This window comes from Zeus faber, assembly GCF_960531495.2.
Source record: "Zeus faber genome assembly, chromosome: 17".
In the NCBI taxonomy this organism is placed as follows: Eukaryota; Metazoa; Chordata; class Actinopteri; order Zeiformes; family Zeidae; genus Zeus; species Zeus faber.
Window position 1 is genome coordinate 19861802 of NC_137204.1, and position 16071 is coordinate 19877872.

The following is a 16071-nucleotide window of genomic DNA, read 5'->3' on the forward strand; positions in this document are numbered from 1 at the left end:
AGCACTTCGGCCTCCTTGGCGTGCTTATTGTACCAGAGGCACCTCCTGCCGCGGTTGTCGCGGCAACGCAGCCCGTTTGACCCCGTTCTTGAGGGCCGGCTCCGCCGGACCCGCCAAGTCCGCTTTGGCACAGACAGGAGGACGATTCCCGTGCTGTTGTAGTGTCTCTTTCCGAACCCAACTTCAAACCAGGAGCTGGCGGGAGTTAGTCGGGCCACGCCCAACCTGCCTAGAGTCGCCAGTCGCCTCCGGACTACTCTGGCGTCTGCGCTTCCTTCGGTTTCTCCAGCGCGCCGGGCTCCGCCACGAACTCCGCCTCGTACATGATCTGCTGGATTCTCATCTTGGTCTCACATCTCTTTTGCGCTCCGAGGCGCTTCAAGGCCGGGACGAAACTCAACATGAAGAGTTCGTCTTCGTCCTGCGGCCGGTTGGCGAACGAGCAGTCCTCCTCCCTGGCGTGCCTCTTCGCCGGCGACGCCAGGCTGGGGGAGGATGGCAGCGAGAGCCCCTCCCTGGCGAAGCGCCTCTTCTTGCCGGACTTGCGGGCGGTGGTGGCCGCCGACGTGATGTTGGTCATCAGAGCCAGCTGCGAGGTCTGGGTCTCCTGGGCGACCGAGGGGAGCTGCGTGACGAAGCCCAGCTGCGATTTGGAGTCGGGCAGGCTCCCCGGCGGCTTGGCCAGGGCCTGCGGGGTTTTGACCGCTTCCGAGGACATGCCGTGCCCCTGCGGGCTCAGGGGGTCGCTGTCCGGGTTGTCGCCGTCGTCGTCGTTGTTGCCGCCGTAGTTCTCCAGGATGCCGTGGTGCCGCGACCCCGTGAAAGGGGCGATGAAGTTAAGGAGCTGTCTGTACTTCCACCGGCTCGGGATCACCTCCCCCTGCTGTTTGCTCTTGATCTCCAGTCGCACTTCCTTTAAATAGCGGTCCCTCAGATTCTTCCATTTCCTTTTGCACTCCTCCGCTGGAAAGGTAAACGGGGGGGGGGGAACAACGATTACCCAAAATGAACGCTGCTTTTCGATAACGCTGCACGTGTAAGTTGGGGAAATTTATATTTGAAATTTGTAATACGAGAGAAAAGAGGTTCCACGTGAAACTGCACGTTCTGATTTGTCTTTGTTTTCTGTTTTTCCCTTTCATCGTAACGTATGTTTCGACCAGTTCAATATTACGGCGCATTAACAAAAAAGAAAAAAAGATCTTGAGTTGAAATGTGGAAAAAGCGGATACGCTTATTTATTTACCTTTCAGTTATGTCAATGTACAAAGTCCCTACGTAATTAATTTCAGATGACACGTGACCCCAACCCAATGACTTGAAAACCAGCAGAATAACTTTCACAACTAATCCATCTCACAGTCCTGTCCACGTTGATGGGGAGACCACAGTCATGTCCAGACGTCTTTCTGTCATGTGGTACCCGTTCACCCCCATTATCATCTCCCTCGGACGCGGGGCCTCGGGATGATGACGACGATGATTAAAAACAAACTGATATTTTAAAAACTCGCACCACACCGCACACACACTTCATAATAATAATAATAATAATAAGAATAATAATAATTATTCTTATTATTATTAAAAGCTGTTATTATTAATAATAATAATAATGGTGATGATGATGATAATAATAATAATGGTGATGATGGTGATGTTGATGATAATAATAATAATAATAATAATAGTGATGATGGTGATGATAATAATAATAATAACAATAGTGATTATGGTGATGATGATAATAATAATAGTGATGATGGTGATGTTGATAATAATAATAATGGTGATGATGGTGATGGTGATGATAATAATAATAATAATAATAGTGATAATAATAGTGGTGATGTTGATGATGATAATAATAATAATAATAATAGTGATGATGGTGATGTTGATAATAATAATATTGATGATGGTGATGTTGATGATAATAATAATAATAATAATAATAATATTGATGATGGTGATGTTGATGATAATGATAATAATAATAATAGTGATGATGGTGATGTTGATAATAATAATAATAATAATGGTGATGGTGATGATAATAATAATAATGGTGATGATAATAATAATAATAATAATAATAATAATAATAGTGATGATGGTGATGATAATAATAATAACAATAATAATAATAATAATAATAATAATAATAATAATAATCGTTCTGAGCGGAGTCGCAAACGTCACCGGCGCAGCGCGTGCGGAGAGCCGCGCGGCGAGGACCGTCGCTGGCGCAGGAGCGCGGCCTACGGCGCGTGGCGCGGCCGCTACCGCTAGCACGGTGCCGCGTGCGAACCGGCCGCGGCGCTGCCCGCGCGGAGGCGGAGGAGCTGCCGAGCCACACGGACGCGGGCGAGCCGCGCCGACCGGAACGGGAGGACCGCCAAGCCCGGGCGCCTCCCGAGCCCGCCCGGGGGCGCGGTGGACGTTTCTTAGCCCGCTGTCAGGCAAATAACCACTAATAGTAAACTTGTGAGAAAACCCCCAAAAACACTCACACGAGACGCCCATTAAGATGCTGATGCTCCTCCAGGCGCTGCTGCGGCTCTCCGTGCAGCGGTAGTTGGGCAAAGTTACGTTGTACAGTTCTGGGAAATTAAATACGGACAATATCAACTTATCGTCCATTTTGCCCCCCGCCGCCGTGGCTGCGCTGCGCGTTCGCGGAAGCGGTAATCTTCTCCCGCCTTTTCCGCTCCGTTTCCGCCTGCGTGCTGCCGCGCGCTGACGCGTGTCGTGCCCCGCGGTTCCGGTCCGGGCCGGAAGAGGGCGCCACGGCGGAACACGCCCACGGCGGCGCCGACGGAGCGGTGGGGTCTGCGCTGCTCTCCGGGGGCGGCGCTCCGAGTTATTCGCCTCGACCCTCTTTATGATGAGCGATCATTCCCGATACCTGTTGTGTTTGTTGGGTATACGTGGAACATGCGTTTGAATCGTATTCGTGTCCGGATGTAACGCTTTAATGATAACATTGAAAGATGGTACAATCGCAAAAAAAAAAAGTCAAGATTCAAGACTCAAGATTTTTATTCGTCACTTACATATACATACTTTCATACATATATGCAGTGAAATGTAATAAATGTAACATAGTATAATAATATGAAATCTTCATAAATCCATTAAATGAATTACATATATTAACTTCATGCAGAAGCTGTGTGTGTGTGTGTGTGTGTGTGTGTGACAAATTTTGTATGAATTTTGCATGAAGATATGACCGCTTTAATTGATTTGAATTATGTCATCGGTTAAGAGACCGATATCAGTGTATTTGAACTGGGCTTCCTGTTTTCAAATACAGCGTTTTGTCATGTCACCTTAATACAAGTGATTAATAGTCAAAACATTGATGATGATGATGTTGTCTACCAACAGAGCTCATTCATACTTTGTGCATGTCTTTATAAAGATTTGTGTTTTTGTCTAAGTATGTGATGGACGGGTGCAAGTCTAAACCTATAGCCTTTATTTATTATATCCGTTTTATATATTAATATAAACAGGCTGGATGCTATAAGCACCAGATCACATACAACAATTTATAAATTAGGTGGAAACTATGATAAAACCCGTTTTAAACGTTAACCCCTGCAGAGCAAGCAGTGGCTCAATAAGTTGGTAAAGCACAATTATTAAAACTGGTCTAAGGTTTAGGAAAGATAAACACCACGCCTACATCCATTTACAACATTGTCCTCAGGGGCTATAGCACAATATAGCCATTCAAATTGAAATAAAGGAGACAGAAAAGCAGCCTTTTCAGCATCCAAGAGTCTGGATTGTCCGTGGGCGGGTGTTGGGTTTCCAAGGATTTACCTTGTGCGCCGAATAAAGCTCTTGCGACAACGAAACGGGCCTTTTATCATATTAATCCCCCTGTAATGAATTTTGAACCGTTTGAACCAATGTGGAAGGCGCGCCGTTCCCCCTCCATTGAGAACCACAATAACAACAGATACGGATCTGGGGCGCTCGGCAAACTATACATCAACAATCTGCTGGCTATTAAATCCAAAGTGAAAAGGATGGGATGGTGTTTATATTGTTATCTGCTTTCGAAAGCCCTCATAAGAGGAGCTTAAGACAGATTGTGAAAATCCATTAATACTCTGTGTGTATCGTCTTGTATGAAATGACAGGATTCGTTGTCAGAATGAATATAACCCGTAAAAGCTTTACCTGAGCGGTGCACATTGTGGGGAAAAGATAAGACAGAGCAGGTGCCAAAACATAAGAGTTGAATTTTAATTTGCTTTTCACTTTAATATGTAAAAAAAAAAAAAAAGTGATTATATGTGATAGTGATTCTACAGCGAATCATATATTTTTTCCTTTTTCTATTTTTAATTATTTGTATTATTTTTTTTCTGGTATATATTTGCAACAGTATGGTACACTTCATTGTTTGAACAATTCACTATACTACTATTCTTTGGGATTTGGGGCCTGTCGCTCTAATTTGCACTTGATAGACTGTTGATGTAACTAAAGAGCCAAGTGTGTGTCACTTGTGCCAGAAAGTGAGGTGTAGGGAAAACTGATCTCTGTGAGTATCACACACTCTCACACACACACACACACACACACACACACACACACACACACACACACACACACACATATATATATATAAGGAATAAAATCAAAGGCTAATCCCCCAAATTTCAGCATGGGCAATCCTCCAATTATTCGGTCATCCCAAAGCCTCCAGATTAAACAGCGGCCAATCCCCTTTTCTCTAAAACCACAACAATACGGATCTCGGGAGCTCCCCAATTCTCATTTTATGCAGTGGAATCTGATTTCTTCTAGAGAAAGGAGCGACGCCAGATTAGTTGTATATCTGCCACATCCTCCCCAACCTCCTCACAAAACCGCCCAGATCAGCCAGGAATTAGGTTTTTCACTCGTTTTATGCCCGGGCTCTGCAGGTCCATAGTGGGGGATTATGGTTTCATCTTTTTTTTTTTTTTTTTTCCCTCCTCCCAATTTTATTATAAGGGCCAGACCCAGCCTTGCACAGAGCAGAGAAGGGAGGGAGAAGCCTTAAATATCGCAAACACACCTGTGATTTATTTCAGTGTGAAAGCAGATTTTACCTGCCACCGGATTTTCTTTGCTTGTCTTGTTTGTGTCGGAGATGAAAGATTTATTTGGGATGGAGAGGCAGAAGTTTCCCTTCACCATTGAGCATATATTAACCGGATCCCCCACCGGTTCCGCCGGACTGAGGGAGGGGGGGGGCGGCGGAATTGGGGGACGCCGGGGCCGGCAGCCGGACGGAGGCGGTGCACAGCGCCTGCTTGTGCTGCTGCTACTGCTCCCGCTGCGGGGAGCTCTTCCGCGCCGAGCTCGTCCTGCGCGGGGGCGGCGGCTCGCGTTGCTCCGCGCGTCCGTTGGCGGCGTGTCCGTACGGGTGGTCCGCGGGGGGGACGCTCCCCGCGGGGCTCCGCCGGCCCTGGGGCTGGCTGCGGCGGGAGGGGGCGGGGGAGGAGGGGCTGGAAGGGGAGGAGGGGGAGGAGGAGGAGGAGGAGGGGGAGGAGGAGGAGGAGGAGGGGGAGGAGGGGCGGTCGCTGCCGGGTCAGATCCAGAGACGCACCAGGCGCCACCGGACCATCTTCACCGAGGAGCAGCTGGACGCGCTGGAGGAGCTGTTCCTCCAGAACCAGTACCCCGACGTGCACACCAGGGAGAAGCTGGCCCAGCGCACGCACCTGCGGGAGGAAAGAGTAGAGGTGAGTCTACACCATCATTGATTTATTATTATTTTTATTATTATTATTATTATTATTATTATTATTATTATTATTATTATTATTATTATTATTATCCATTATTATTATTATTATCCATTATTATCATCCATTATTATCATCCATTATTATTATTATTATTATTATTATTATTATTATTATTATTATTATTATTATTATTATTATTATTATTATCCATTATTATCATCCATTATTATTATTATTATTATTATTATTATTATTATTATTATTATTATTATCCATTATTGTTAACCATTATTATTATTATTATTATTATTATTATTATTATTATTACTACTATTATCCATTATTATTAGTAGTAGTAGTAGTAGTAGTAGTAGTAGTAGTAGTAGTAGTAGTAGTAGTAGTAGAGGTCCAGCCCGTTGTTATTGTCGGGAAGTCTAAAAGCCTAAAACTATCTGGAGCACCAACTTCGGCATTACAAACGGACCCGGCTGTCACAAACACCTTGTGGTTAAAGTTTCACCCAAATTGACAAAACCATATTGAATCCATATTTCGGACACCGACCAATGCATTTCACGTCTGAATATGTCCAACTCGGCTTAAACAATCTGGAAGACTGCGACAGAAGCTACGAACTCGGTTGAGGTGTTGTGTAAACCGGTGTGTGACAAGGAACTCGTGGTTTACATTTCATCCAAATCGATCAACATACGGAGCAGGTATTAATTAAAAACCAAACACCTCTGACGCAAAGTCTTGGTTAACTGACACGTCACTATTCGTAAATAAAATGAACGAGATAAGAGATTGAGAACGTCCAGTTGGACTGTGTCCAGTGTGTGGCGTGGACGTTACCAACTCAATTTACAGGTATATTTATATAGCTTCTTACCTGGGAGATGTCAGTAGATCTGTTTGATTGATATTTTAAATTTGTGGTCAACATTACTTTGTCGGATTAATGAAAAATAGAATAAAAAGTAGTCGACAAAAACTGGTCACTGGGTCCAGTCGAAGCGACTGAGTGATACGTTCAAGATCCAGCGAGGCGTCGGAAAAATAGAAGCTGTCATGGTAATGACTCACAGAAATACCACAACGTTTTTCCTATTTCATGTAAAAGTAACTTACTCAAAATGTAATCCAAGGAAAAAACTCAACAAATAAATTATGTACCGACACGGCGCCAAACGGCCACCTGTCACTGAGAGTGCAGCTCCATTTCAGCAGACAACATGTTGAGCAACAAGGAGACGACAGACCCAGGGGAGCCCATGCGGCGTTCAAAGTTAACTCGGAAAATCGTGTTGCGTTTCAGAGAACCTGGGAAACTGTAAAACGCACCCAACACGACCAAACTTGTACTGTGTATTGCTGCCTGCAGCTATATTTATATTTATTTATTTATTTATTTTTGTGTTATTATTATTATTATTATTATTATTATTATTATTATTCAGAGTAGCATTACTGGTTATATTCTTTATAATTAATTCAATTTTAACCCTGCTATTGTGCTTTGTGTGTGTGGAGGGGGGAAAGGGTTATTACAACTAATTCTCATATATAGATCCTAAATGAAGTTAAATTCTGGCAACAGCTTTGGATTGAAATTACATTCAAGTCAAGTTCTATTATTTATGTATTTATTTTTTAACTGTTTTGACCTTGACATTTTGTGATCCAACAATGTCATTCAGTCGAACTTGAACCTTAGTTCTGCTTCTGCTGACAGGTATGGTTCAAAAACCGAAGAGCAAAGTGGAGGCGTCAAAAACGATTCACATACGGGGTGGGAGAAGCAGAAAAGTGAAATTGGACAAGTTCTGGAAATGGAATAGATGTGTGTGTGTGTGTGTGTGTGTGTGTGTGTGTGTGTGTGTGTGTGTGTGTGTGTGTGTGTGTGTGTGTGTGTGTGTGTGTGTGTGTGTGTGTGTGTGTGTGTGTGTGTGTGACACTCACAGAGATCAGTTTTCCCTACACCTCACTTTCTGGCACTTTGAAAAAATAAATATTTATCAGCAGACATGACCTTGGTTTCTTAAAAAGGAAATATTAAAAAGACAGCAATTTTGCTAAAAGGTCAGATAATTGGGTGGACTTTAATTTATTACTATCTTAATATTATCCATGGACTTTAACTTATTATATTATTATTATCTTATTTGTCTATTCTCATTATCAGCCTATCGATATGAGGTATCCATCTTAAATGTTGTGATTTAAGATGGATTAAATAAGTGAAGATTTTTTTTTAATGTAATTAATTTTGAGCCCCCTCACCTCAATAGAGGTTTGGTTACCATCCAATCACTTCTCTAGAAAAACATGACATGGTGACACTTTGAATTGTGCTTTGAAATTGTTAAAAAAATAAAAAGGTTAAAATGGTACAGATCATGATGAAAGCAACAAAGGTTATTAAAAAAGAAATAAGTTCATTCGATAACTGCAACTGCACAATTGGATGCTGCAGCTATTACTATAATAAAAACATCCACTCAAAGCCTGAAAGTCAGAAACAAATTATATGTTTTTTGTCGGCATTACTGGTGCCATAATTGAGAGATGGAGTAAAAAAAATGTTGTTTGGGTGACTTGCAGTGAAACCAGATAAGTTGTGTCTCGTTACCAGAGGAAATACATATGTGCCAAAGTTATTTTACCAGCTTTGAATGTTACCATCCATCACATTCATGCTCAGTAATGTAATGTCAATAAAAGAAAAATCTGAATAAATCTGACCTTGGTGCTGTGATTCTTTTAAACTACTCATAAAAATACAGTTCTATTTGGGACGATTAAGTAGTAGATTTTATCAAAATAACAAAGGGAATGTTTGAGAAATCCAACACTGAACAACACAAAATTGCTTCATTAGGTAATCAAAGGTCAACAAAATCATGGAGGCTTTACCCCCCCAGAAGAATGACTCCCAAGATTTCAAAGATTTGGACTGCTCTGTGGATCGTCTGTTGCTTCAATGAAGTTAAGGCCTCAACTGGAATTAATGATGAAAAAAAAAAAAAAAAAAGAGAGAAATCTCAAGTCAAGGAGGGTCAGGGTGCATTCTCAGTCAACATGGTGCTATAATCCACCGGGATTTGTTGCATCCATCATTGCGCCAGGCATAGTAATGCATGGACAGATTTCTACTCAGGACACTGAATAGGATTGTTCAAACTCTTTCACCCACATCCTGGAAAGAAAAATAACATTGCGGTTAACACCTAAGGACACACGTCACAACCTTAAAAACTTCAAGTAGGGAAATGCAGCCCTGTTGGATGTTTATAACTCAAGCCATGATAAGGCTCACGGCCTTATCATGGACTTAAATCCTAACCTTGATTTATAGTCATGTGATATTGAGTTATAAATATAAGATATACTATCTCATGGTTATTATGGTCATGGCCTCAGGGAAGACCAGTAAAATAGACGGGGGTATTATAAAGTGTCTTTGATATTTTTCGCATTCATGTTTTTGGTGTGTTATATATTTATTTTCTTTTTCTTTTTGCATACATTGCAAGGTAAGTACGAGTGTACTTCCCGTGGATATTTTCATCCCATTGATTTGCTTTTCATTATTATCATGTTATTGCTAACCTTTTTTCTTTTTCCTTATTGCGGTTACTTGAATGTTGAAGTTACGAAGCCAAGAAAGGGCAGATTGACCCTGCGTTCTTGCGCTCTTTGTGACGTCACACTAACAAGGGACGTTTTTATATATTTATTATACGTTTTTATTGTTGCGCAGTATTTATAGGGTCCTTCAATGTAATACCTAGAGCCCGTTAACAAGTGGGATATAATTTAATGCAATGCATTTGTAATTCGTAGTGACGGGCGGACGAAACCTTGCGAACGTCAAGCTCCGGGTTGTGCCGAGATAAGGTGAAAACAGCTACACCTGGTGGCCTGCGGAGGTTACAGCAGCCACTTAATGCGGAGACTGCCGTGCGTTAAAGTGCTTCTGTGTTAAAACTCCGTCGATATGCTTCAATAAAACGCTTCTTGTCGCGTCTAATTATTGTTCGTGTTGTGTGCGGGAGTTTGATTGGGCAAGGGGATAAAAAGATTCCGCCATCGGTGTAATTACTGACACAAAGGGACAGTGTGGCATAGGTTTGTTTTTTTTTTGTTGTTTTTTTTTAATGGGTTGCACAATTTTATTTATAATAAGTTAAATTCAAAACCTACACATACACGGGACACGGGAATGTTCAGATAGCGTATTATTATTATTATTATATGTATTATTTATCTGCATGTTGTTGTCTGTCGTTTCCTGCTGACGTCTCCCTGTTCTTGGGTGACGTCACGTCGTCGTCGTTCGACACAGGCCCCTCCCCCCCAGCGCCCTACGCCGCGTTGTCGGAGCCGCACGGTGCCGAGCGTCGTCGTCCTACTCTCCCGGTCGGGTCATATCTTTGTTACGTTCTTCATTCGTATTTATTCCGTCGCGGTTTGAATTTCAAAGGAGGGCGTCGGTGGCCGGAGTCCGTCGACGGAGGGTGTTTACCGACCAGCGGGGCGAGCCGTGTCGCGGCGCAACAATGGAGGGCAGCGCCAGCGTGAGGAGAGCTCTGTCCGGGACTCTGGTCCCTGCCGTCGGGACCGCGGTGGCTCTGCGGAACAAACCGCCAGAAGAGACTGGGCAACCCGGGCGGAAAGTTCTGGATGAAGTGGAATACATTGAGGTAACTGGGAACCGGGCCTACCTGGGAACCGGGCCTATCCTAGTGCGTGTCCCCCACCATTTGGTTCCGTTTGGTTTTTTTTTAGACGACATGCTAGATTCCGGGAACAAGGTGGAGTTGACTGTGTTTTCCGCGCTGACAATAATAACAAGCCCGTGTTGCATTGAATTGACAGTTTTTGATCTGTAAAAGTATTCTGAAAACAGGAACATTGCATTTTACTGTTTTTCCAACACCCTTTTTTTGTTTTTGTTTTCACAATAGAATAATACTTAAACAAATCAGAAACCGTGTTAGAAATACAACACAGGCCCCTTATTATAAGCTGGTCCCGGTTTGACGGCTGTACGTACAGTAGTTTGACTACTATAAGTACAGATCTAGACATGGTTTTTAAGTGGTTTGCGTGTACAAAATAAAAGTCAAAAAATTCCGAGGAATTTGAATGCACCATGAAACCAGGAGCTGTGACTCGGCTGCTCTATCTATCTATCTATCTTTTTGAATGTGCTGGTTTGGTATCATGAAATCAAATCTTTACGTGTCGAACGTCTATTGCCAGAATGTTCTGAATTTGAGTGTACACAGCTGTTACCTTTGTCTATTTCCACGTCATTACCAACACAGAGTCTGGAGAAGATCATTCAGAGGGACTTCTTCCCAGACGTCACCAAGTTACAAGCGCAGAAGGATTATCTCGAAGCGGAGGAGAGCGGTGACCTGGGGCGGATGAGGGAGATTTCCATACGATACGGCTCGTCTCTCACCAAATCGACGCCACGGGCTGCAGCGCCGTGTGAGTACGACTGTCCGGGAGCGCTGTTGCACTGATTTTTGTCCCACGTTGAGTGTGAACGCTCTATCTTTACGTACTCATTGTATATTTTGGTCTGGGTGCAGTCTGAAGGTATTCTTTGCTTTATTATTTCCAGATGTCACACCAGCCAGTTTTGAGACACCAGACGGCCACCCAGGAACTCCATCCTCTGTTCACAGCAGACAATCCATTGGCAGCAAATGTACAGACGGGGGTAAGTAACTCCTTTCAGTACTACTTCTTCACTAGTTCCATGTAATTGTTGTCAAAACAATCAAAAATGGTTTTTTTTTTTACCTTCTTTCAAAATAGTTTTCTCCACCCCATTCACTTTTTTACATCAGAGGACAAAAACAGGAGTTTGAAAATTCTCACCCTTTCACACAAACATTTAGTGTCATTGCCGCACACGAGGATTTGTTTATGCAAATGTTGACCCCGGTTTTGTGCGAGGGGAAGCTGTCACATGAATCAAACTGAACACCGCGGACAAACCATCTCTTCCAAAGTGATGCATCACCGATGCATTTGAGCAACTTGATCACGGGTTTAGGAAATGAAAACAGTGGGAGTTAGAATTAAGTGATCAACACTTCGCACTGGGATAGTATTTCTCGGGCTGAGCATAATCGCGGTATAGTGTGGTGTTTACATGGGTTTTATACCCTACGGTTACATAATTGCATTTAAAGTGAATATTTAGACGTAACATGTATGTTAGCTGTTTGTGTTGAGTATTTTTAATCTATCTGCATGCTGTTTTAAACCACTACAGAACACTGGTTTAAAACTAAATGTGATGACTATTTTTGCAGTAGAATATTTACAGTAATCTTCTGCTCTGTAGTACTCACAAGACCAAACAAAACGTCAACATCGTAGGACGCACAGTGAGACAGTTTTGAGGTGGAAGTGGTGGTTCTGAGTGGTGGTGTACTGGATAGGACTGCTGTGCGTACAGTTATGTAATTCAAATATCAGGGGGAGTGGTGACAGTAGTGTCATTGGTGTCAGACAGGTGGAAGGAGGTGAAAGTTTGATCGAGAGACACCCCACATGTTGTAGTTGTTTAGGCGATTTGTATGGAAGGCCTGAGAAATTCCCAGCATGCCAAATATCCTGTTCAGCTTGACAGGGTTATATAAATTGAGCTTTATTTACAAATTGGGCCAAAATATTTTGTTTATGCTTTCAAGATTCAAGATTTTCTATTTGTCACATACATATACATACTTTCATACATATATGCAGTGAAATGTAATGCTTTTATGTTAGTAGCTTATCTTTTCTTTGTAATCCTGAGAATAAGTGAGTTTAGTTTTGTTGTCTTGTATACTTTTTTATGAATGGAGTTATTGTGCCTCTGCTAATATGAACACATTTCTGCTAATTATGTATTTACAGAGAGCAGACTGGAGAAAGAGCTTCCAAGTCTGGATTGCTTTCTTGCCAAGAGTACCAGTGAAGATAATGCCTCGTTTGAGCAGATAATGGTCCTGGCAGAAGACAAGGAAAAGTTGAGGCATTCTTGGTTGTATGAGGCCGAGGCAGAGTTCAAACAGGTACTAAATTATGTCATCTAAACAGGAAATTGCATTTCTGATTTATAATGTAATGTTGTTTTATTTTTTTTTAATTAAATATAATTCTAAGGATTTGTGGTGTCGTTTTTTAGCGCCATGAGGAAAACCTGGCCTTGCCCTCTGCGGAGAAGATGGCGATCGATTGTGTTAAAGCTGGACTGGAGACCTGGGAGTACAAAGCCAAGAACGCCCTCATGTATTATCCTGAGGGTGAGGACCTGCATCCCCGCGATGTGTTCAAGCAATGGACACAATTCACTCAAATTAAAAGAAAGTAATACTGAAAAACACCACTTCCATTATATTTTCTGACACAGGTGTAAAAGATGACGACGCTCTTTTCAAGAAACCAAGGGAGGTCGTTCACAAGAACACTCGCTTTGTCGGAGACCCGTTCAGCAAAGCTCTCAACAAAAGCCAGATCCAACAAGCTGCAGCTCTCAATGCGCAGGTAAATGAAAGCAATGTTGACTTGTGAGATTTGCCTCCTTCTGTTGCCTCATGTTGATAAACATATAGTTTATTTAAAAAAGGACATGTAACAGAAACATTGCTGTTGTTGATGTAAATATTTGCTTCCCAGTTTAAACAGGGTAAAGTCGGACCCGATGGGAAAGAGCTCATCCCACATGACTCTCCCACAGTCAATGGATATGGCTTTGAAGGAGCACCCTCTCCTGCGCCTGGTAAAAAAAATCTTCTGAAATTATCTTCAAATGCAGTACCTTTGTGAAATGGCGTATGCTTCCAATACCACTGGTTTTCCACATTTTGATATAATTGATTAAAAAAAAAAAAAGAGTTATACAGTATGACTGATAGAAATGCACTCATGTTGATTCAATCTTAATCACAATACATCACCTGGCACTGTTTCTCAGTGCTTATTATTGAAAGTCAGTCTCACAATGATGTTCCAAATTGAACTTTGCTTTACCACTGCACCCTGCGTATTAAAATATGTCAGCCTCACAATGCTGTTCTAAATTGAACTTTGATTTACCACTGCACCCTGCATATTAAAAATGTGAGTCGTAGGTGGAAACTGGCACAACTGTCGTGAGTAAATTGGGCTGTTTTAAAAACTGCTACTTTCACCTGCACTTTAAAAAAAATTCTAGTGGAAAAATATTGCATGCGGGATTTTAGGAGGGGGCTAATGAACTTAACTTTAATAAATGAATGAACGTTTTCTGCGGTGCTGCTGTTTCTGTTCATTTTGCTACCCTGGTGGAATAAAGTACCTGCAGTATCTAATCTATCCAGCCCTCTGCCTCCCCTCAGGTGTAGCAGAGTCTCCTTTAATGACGTGGGGAGAGCTGGAGAGCACTCCCTTTCGCCTCGATGGGTCTGAAACCCCTTACGCCGAAAGAAACCATGGTCCATCATTTAAGGTGCTTAAATGACAAGATGTTACCCGATTAATTTAACAGAAGTGTTGCGTATTTTTTTGCACTGCAGTTGTCTTAAGCTGACTTAACTATTTTATTTTGTTTATTTTATTTTTGCATCTAAGATTCCAGAACCAGGACGAAGAGAGAGACTGGGTATAAAGATGGCAAACGAAGCTGCAGCCAAAAATCGTGCTAAGAAACAGGAGGCATTGCGAAAGGTCACAGAGAACCTCGCAAGGTAAAACATACACACACACACACACACACACACACACACACACACACACACACACACACACACACACACACACACACATATATATATATATATATATATATATATATATATATATATATATATATATATTTTTTTTTTTTTTAACATAAGAATATTTAATTGCATGAATGAGAATCTTTTATTTAAAATTTTGCATTTTTAAAGAATACAACAGCCACTACCCATGTTTGTGACCGCAATAAGCTTACTGACTTCCTTTTTTGTCTCACAGTTTAACCCCTAAAGGCCTGAGCCCGGCCCTCACACCGGCCCTCCAGAGACTTGTGAATCGGACTTCCAGTAAATACACCGACAAAGCACTGAGAGCGAGTTACACACCCTCGCCCTCACACACTGTGAGCGGCTGCAAGACTCCTATAGGTCACCTGTCCACACCTACAGGAACACCGACACCCAACAAAGCCAAGACCCCAAGCTCTCAAGACCTGGCCTCACTTACTGACGACCTGTTGCAGCTTCCCAAGAGACGAAAAGCCGCAGACTTTTTCTGAGAGCAAGAACTTGTACAGAACTTTAATATATTTCTTTTGGATCACGCCGAGGCTAAAAGTCTGAGCATGTATTTGTGGTACTAGTCAGAACAGTGTTTTGGAAAGGGAAATCATTTGTTTTATCATTTGTATGCTGGTTTTATGTTGATGGGCCATATGAAATGTTTTGGATTTTTTTAATCATTTATTTTTATCTTGATGTTTCTCAAACACTGTTGTTAACGTCTCCACAAAAATGTTCATGAATTAGGAAAACCTAAATTTGTATAGTTTATTATTTTTACGTATAACAGAAGCAGAGCCAGTGTTGACATGGAGTGGTTTGCGGGTATAAAAATAGTTTGCCATAGTACCATGGTTTTTCCACAGTACCATGGTTTTTCCACGAGCCACTATGTTTTGGCTTTACATTGATATTATTCTGATGTTCACATACAAGTAACCATATACAAACACAGTGCTCAGTTGGTATGCAGGCAGAATAACGTGTAACCATGTTGTTTTGGGGGGGGGTTTACCATTTGCTTTTGCGAAACTGAAGTTGTCCTACAAGTTATTACAATCTCATTGGTTGATAGCATTCTATGTATATATCTGAACTGCAGGTTTTACATGACTGGCAGTCTGCCATTTTCATGACATTTAATACAACAGTTTGTTGTAAATACATGTTGATCACTGGAAATCTGAATCCTTTTATTAATTTGTATTCTAATTCCTTAATGTTTACGCTATAGCCAGCGCAAAAACAGGACATGGTTAGGGGTAGGGAACGTTTGGAATGTTTAGCTCTCTATGTTTAGCCCTCTTATCTAAATCCCGAACCTAAAGGAAATTCAGGGTAGATTGTGATTCATGATTTACACTATAACTCGCCATTCAAACGGGACAAATGTGAATGTAGCCGATGGGAGATAGTGACTTCAAACTACGTGGCTGCATAACAAACATTTGTCTGCAAGATGTGTCCTAAATAACAAATACTCACATATATTTTGTGTATACCATCTTCATACCGTAGCA

General features: G+C 41.9%; 2 protein-coding genes across 2 annotated transcripts; one reads left to right on the plus strand and one right to left on the minus strand.

Annotated features, from left to right (window-relative positions):
• Nucleotides 1–253: 253 nt before the first annotated feature.
• Nucleotides 254–2643, minus strand: LOC307243009 (uncharacterized protein; the record flags this gene model as incomplete). The annotated part of the gene is made up of 2 exons (XM_080017659.1): nt 254–963; nt 2514–2643. The coding sequence occupies 2 exons, from the start codon at nt 2641–2643 to the stop codon at nt 254–256; spliced, it is 840 nt and encodes a 279-aa protein (XP_079873785.1).
• Nucleotides 2644–10132: 7489 nt separating this feature from the next.
• On the plus strand, nt 10133–15724 carry ess2 (ess-2 splicing factor homolog). Its single transcript, XM_080017417.1, has 10 exons — nt 10133–10465; nt 11093–11261; nt 11398–11496; nt 12687–12844; nt 12958–13075; nt 13183–13316; nt 13449–13551; nt 14150–14259; nt 14382–14497; nt 14769–15724. The coding sequence occupies exons 1-10, from the start codon at nt 10322–10324 to the stop codon at nt 15046–15048; spliced, it is 1431 nt and encodes a 476-aa protein (XP_079873543.1). The 5' UTR covers nt 10133–10321; the 3' UTR covers nt 15049–15724.
• The last annotated feature ends 347 nt before the right edge of the window (nt 15725–16071 follow it).

Bases quoted from the DNA above. Each gene is read 5' to 3' on its own strand.
- ess2 (XM_080017417.1), top strand. From the start codon at position 10,322: ATGGAGGGCAGCGCCAGCGTGAGGAGAGCTCTGTCCGGGACTCTGGTC. The intron at 11,497-12,686 runs GTAAGTAACTCC...ATGTATTTACAG, and splicing joins CAGCAAATGTACAGACGGGG to AGAGCAGACTGGAGAAAGAG. The intron at 13,317-13,448 runs GTAAATGAAAGC...TTTGCTTCCCAG, and splicing joins CTGCAGCTCTCAATGCGCAG to TTTAAACAGGGTAAAGTCGG.